We start from the raw sequence: 5,337 nt of genomic DNA, 5'->3' as shown, positions 1-5,337 counted from the left end.
CCAACAACTGCAACAATTTGTGTGTTTCATCACCAAACATCCCCACGCTACCTCCAGAGATCCCTAGTTCCTGGCAGTGCCCCCTGGTTTGCAGTAACATTCTAGCACGGTGCGGGGAAGTGTATCAGAGACTGAAGTCCAGCCCCATGTCACGTGGCTTGCAGCTACTTCTCACGCTGATGGGTTTCCACTTGAATGTTGGTGGAAGCTAGAGCTAGACTCCAAGTTGAAAGTTACTGAAAAAGACAACGCTGTGAGGCTCGCTCTAACACAATGTTCTTCTGTGTCCCGTTCTCTCCTTTAGGCCGCCCCCGACTACTGCAGCCTCCAGGAAGGCCTGCCCTACCTGGGCATGGTGATCGCAGAGACCTTGAGGCTGTACCCACCGGCTTACAGGTACGCCCCAAGCCCTTCACCTGCACCGCAGGCCCCTACAGCACCACTCGTCCTCCATCCGGTACCACAAACATTACACACACTGTCTTGGGCTTCTCTGTACCCCCTAGGGCACTGGGCATCACACCATGGCTACAGTGATCTACCTACCAGCGCATGTCTGGGCCACCGTCTTTCCCTTCCTCCTTTTATTTATTTTGGCTTTAACAAGCAGAAATGGATCCGCTCACGGCTTAGGAGGCTAGAGGTCTGAAGTCAGTGTGCCAGCTCGGGGCGGGGGGCTTTCTCTGACTCTTGGCTCCAGAGGAGGCCACTGTCTCCTTCCAACTCCTGTGGGCCCTGCGCTCCTTGGCTTGATGTGTTTGACATCAGTATCCCCTGTGACTGGCAGCGTCTCAGAGCAGGGTCCCCGGGTCCAAAGGACACACTCTGCTCCTGGCTCTTCTTTGTTGGTGGCACTGGGGCCACTTGCTGGTCTTCTCTTTTCTCTCCAAGCCATCTCTTCAGCCTCGATGATTGGCCACCCCTCTCCCACTCATTCATTCACTCAGCTGCTGTCTGTGACCACCTACTGGGTCAAGCACTGGGAAGTCAGCCATGTTCAAAAGAGACAAGAACCCCCCTCCTATGGAGGTACACACGTGGGGGATGTCCACGGTGGGGGATGCTGCTCTGTTTTCCAACAATCCACACCTGCCTGTCCTCGGGACTCCAACACACAACTCACCACGCCAAGAAGTGGACTCCGCCCACCACACCTGCTCAGTCCTGCCTCACCTCCCCCACCTCATGAAGTTGGGGAGGTAGAGAGGGGCGGAGCCAGTGTGGGAGGTGGAGTCTCACGAGGTAGGGGAAGTGAGAAGGGGTGGAGCCAGTGGGGGGGGCGGAGTCATGACTAACACAAACCCTTGAACTGTCATTGTGGCTTGAACTCTGTCCCCCACAAAGATATGCTGAAGTTCTAACCCTCTGCCCCATGAAGGTGGCCTTGATCGGAAATGGGGTGTTTGCAGATGTTAGGTTACCACAAGGCCATCACAGTGTGGGTCCTAGTCCTGCGAATGCCATTATCACAGAAGAGGAAAGATGACACAGAGACAGACAGACACAGAAGGAAGATGGTACCAGGAAGGTGGAGGCGGAGACTGGAGGGATGCTGTAAACATGACGGCCACAGGGTGCCAGCCACCCCAGGAGCCGGGACAGAGGTCCGCAGCAGGCCCTCCCTGAGAGCCTCACAGGAATCAACATGGCCACCCTGCTCAGACTCCCAGCCTCCAGCCTGTGAGAGAATGTGTTTCTGTTCTCAGAAGCCCCTCAGACGGTGGAACTTTGTTCCGGCGGCAGCAGGAGACTCACACCACTGTGCACTTCCATGAACTAATACACCAGCTAAGCCATGTGCGATGCATCCTGCCATTTTTAAAGAGAAGATGTGAGTGATGTGAAGAGATCTCAAGATTATATTTCAAACCAAAACATTACAAGGAATGTGATTGTAAGCACTGTCCAAAACGCTCAGGGCTATGACAGAGACAGCCCAAACCCAGCTGTCCTTGGGTGCACTGTGGGGACAGGGGACAGCCAATGACATGATGCTCTCCTCCTCACCGTCCCAACTCCATGTTAAGACCTGAGTCTACGGAGTTCCCTGATTTCCGTGGGCGCCTAAGAGCAAACCGCCCTCCAATCTTTTTCTTTTGTTAATGCTTCATCTCCAGCTTCCTTCCAAGGAAGGAACTTTGGTGGTGCAGTGACAAAGGCATTCGGCCGCTAACCAAGAGGTTGGTGGTTCAGGCCCACCAGTGCTCTGCAGAAGCAAGACGAGGCACTCAGTTTCTGCCAAGAGTTACAGCCTCGGAAACCCCATGGGGGCACTATGAGTGGGAACCGACTCGGTGGCAGTGGGTTTGCTTTGGTGTGGTTTGAGTTTTGGTCCTTTCAGGTGACTGGAGGCAGCTGGCATGTAAGTTGAAAGAAGTTCAAAGTAAGACTTTCAGTAACAAGACAGGACAAAGGCTGTTTAGAGGCAAATGCCTTTCCTGGGCCCCAGAGAAGTCCACACAGGTCAGGCGGCCACATTGTGGCAAAGTGTCCTACGCGCAGAGCGAAACCAGGAATTCTCTGGCGGCAGGATGCTATATAAACAGATCAAGAGATACAGTGCGTCCTGGCTCCAAAGTCCATCAAGAATTCCTCACAGGAGACCGCGTACGTATGACACTGTGACTGACTAAGTGGGCGATCTCTTCACGGCAAAAGTGCTGCCAGTGAGTTTCTATCCCTTTGGTTCCCTGTGAACAACAAAAACACAAAGCAAACCCACTGCGGTGGAATCGATTCCAACTAACAGCGCCCCTAGAGGATGAGTGGAACTGCCCACAGAGTTTCCAAGGTTGTCAGTCTTTAAGGAAGCAAAGCCCGAACCACACCCGCTGCCGTGGAGTCCATTCTGACCCACCGTGCCTCTAAAGAACAGAGTGGAACTGCCCCACAGGGTTTCCAAAGCTGTCAGTCTTTAAGGAAGCAAAGCCCAAACCACACCCACTGCAGTGAAGTCAATTCAGACTCATGGTGCCCCTAGAGGGCAGAATAGAACTGCCCATAGGGGTTTCCATGACTGTCATCTTTATAGAAGCCAACTGTCACATCTTTCTCCCATGGAGTGGCTGATGGTTTCAAACCACCAACCTTTTGGTGGCCAGTCAAGTAAGTGTTTTAACCATTGTGCCACCAGAGCTCCTATAAGAGCACATTAAAACCAAAACCAAACCCACTGCCATCAAGTCAATTTCAATTCATAGCAACCCCCAATGGGTTTCCAAGGTGGTAAATCTTCACGGAAGAAGATTACCTCATCTTCCACCTGCAGAATAGCTGGTGGGTTTGATCACTAACCTTCTGGTTAGCAGTCAAATGCCTCACACACTGCACCAGCCAGAGCTCCCACTTTGCATAGAGTTTAGCCTTATAGGTATATCAGGCTTTAAAAAAAAAAAATTTTTGTTGTTATAACTATAGGGCTCAGGTATAACAAGGATTGTGAGGCTGGCACAAGACCAGGCGGTGTTTCATTCTGCTGTGCACAGGGTGGCTATGAGTCAGACATGACTCGATGGCACCTAACCACAACAACTAAAGGGATATATTTTTATTAAAATAATCAATTTCTGCTGAAACACTGCACTAAAATTTTATATAGACAGTCATTCTGGTATCACCCCCTCTGACGTGTCACATGGTACGGTCTGTCCCCCACCTGCACACACACACCTCAGTAGCTACCCTGTTGAAGTCAAGAAATCAGACATTGTATTGCACTGAGCAAATCTGCTGCAAAAGACTTCTTTCAAGTGCTGAAGAGCAAAGATATCTTTGGTTTTACTTGGAAGACCAAGATGCACCTAACCCAAGCCATGATATTTTCAATCACCTCCTGTGCATGTGAGAGCTGGACAATGAATAAGGAAGCCCGAAGAGGAATTGATGCTTTTGAGTCGTGGTGCTGGTGAAGAATGCTGAAAGTACCATGGACTGCTAGAAGAACTAACAAATCTGTCCTGGAAGAAGTGCAGCCAGAATGTTCCTTGGAAGCGAGAATGGCCGGACTTCATCTCACCTACTTTGGTCATGTTGTCAGAAGGGACCATTCCCTGAAGAAGGATGTCATGCTTGGGAAGGTGGAGGGTCGATGAAAGAGGGGAAGGCCTTCCATGAGATGGATTGACATAGTGGCTGCAGCAATGGGCTCAGGTATAGTAAGGATTGTGAGGCTGGCACAGGACCGGGCAGTGTTTTGTTGTGTGGTATGTAGGGCCGCTATGAGTCAACTCAACAGCATCTAACAACAACAACATGTTGAGGGCCTCACCCCTGTCAAGTACCTCTGAGCATGACCCTGTTTGAAAAAAGAATTTCACTATTATGCTAACAAGGTCATAGGTGCTCTGGTGGCACTGTGGTTATGGCATTCAGCAGTTAACTGAAAGGCTGGTGATTTGAACCCACCAGCTGCTCTATGGGAAAAAGATGAAGCAGTCTGTTTCCATAAAGATTTACAGCCTTGGAAACCCTATGGAGCAGCTCTACTCTGTCCTATCATGTCACTATGTGTTGGAATCGACTGGATAGCAGTAGGGTTTTTCTGTTTTCTTCAGTGAGGTAAACTAGAGTAGGACTGGTCTAAACCTAACCTCTTCTTAGTGGTGTCTTATAAAGGGGAGTCCAGCAGTGGTGCGACAGTTAAGGGATCGGCACTAAACAAAAGTTGGTGGTGTGAACTCACCCATTGGCCAAATGCTGCCGTAAAGATCAACTAAGCAACACCTAACAGGGGTCACACAGAGAGACCCCCACAGGGGACGACTCCATGTAAGGATATCTATAAACCAAGAAATGTCGGGGGCTTCCAGAAGCTGAGAGATGGGGCAGAGCTGGAATGGACGGACCATAGCTCTGCCAGTGCCTGAACTCACACCCCCAGCCTCCAAAACCATGGGGCAACACAATCCTGCTCTTGCCAGCCACCCAGGTAACAAAGACCCCGTGGCTCTTCACGACCCCACACCAACCCCATGGTATGCAATAAGCCAGTGGCCCTTGGAAGCATGGGGCAGCAGGAGGGGCTCAAGTGAACAGCAGGACGGGCCATCTGAGGGTCCGAGGCCACCCTCTCATCTTGGGCCATGCTCTCCTGAGCCTCACCTGCCCCTAGAAGTGGGTGTCATTAATTACTTCCACTCTGCTAACATCTCTTATCGACCCATACACGTGCATGAGGCAAGGAATCACAGTCTTTTCCTGGTTTTGGTATTAAGGTTATGCAAAGTCAATTTGATCAGAAATTAATATTGCCACTCCTGCTCTCTTACAGTTGCCATTTGCTTGATATATCTTTTTCCAACCTTTGATTTTTAGTCTGTTTTTGTCATTATCTCTAAG

At 50.5% G+C, this 5,337-nt stretch overlaps 1 protein-coding gene across 1 annotated transcript in view; it reads left to right on the top strand.

The window, feature by feature from the left end:
- The window catches only part of TBXAS1 (thromboxane A synthase 1), a 173,694-nt gene that overhangs the window by 162,149 nt on the left and 6,208 nt on the right, over positions 1–5,337 (top strand). The window contains exon 10 of the mRNA XM_007952763.1: positions 305–396. Within this exon, the coding sequence (XP_007950954.1) occupies positions 305–396 (92 nt within the window). The remainder of the gene's footprint in view (positions 1–304; positions 397–5,337) is intronic.

The sequence above is a fragment of the Orycteropus afer genome, unplaced genomic scaffold, assembly GCF_000298275.1.
Source record: "Orycteropus afer afer isolate SDZICR_OR568_19922 unplaced genomic scaffold, OryAfe1.0 scaffold00358, whole genome shotgun sequence".
NCBI lineage: Eukaryota > Metazoa > Chordata > Mammalia > Tubulidentata > Orycteropodidae > Orycteropus > Orycteropus afer.
Note: the sequence above shows the minus strand (reverse complement) of the source record. Positions and strands in the feature narration are given on the sequence as shown.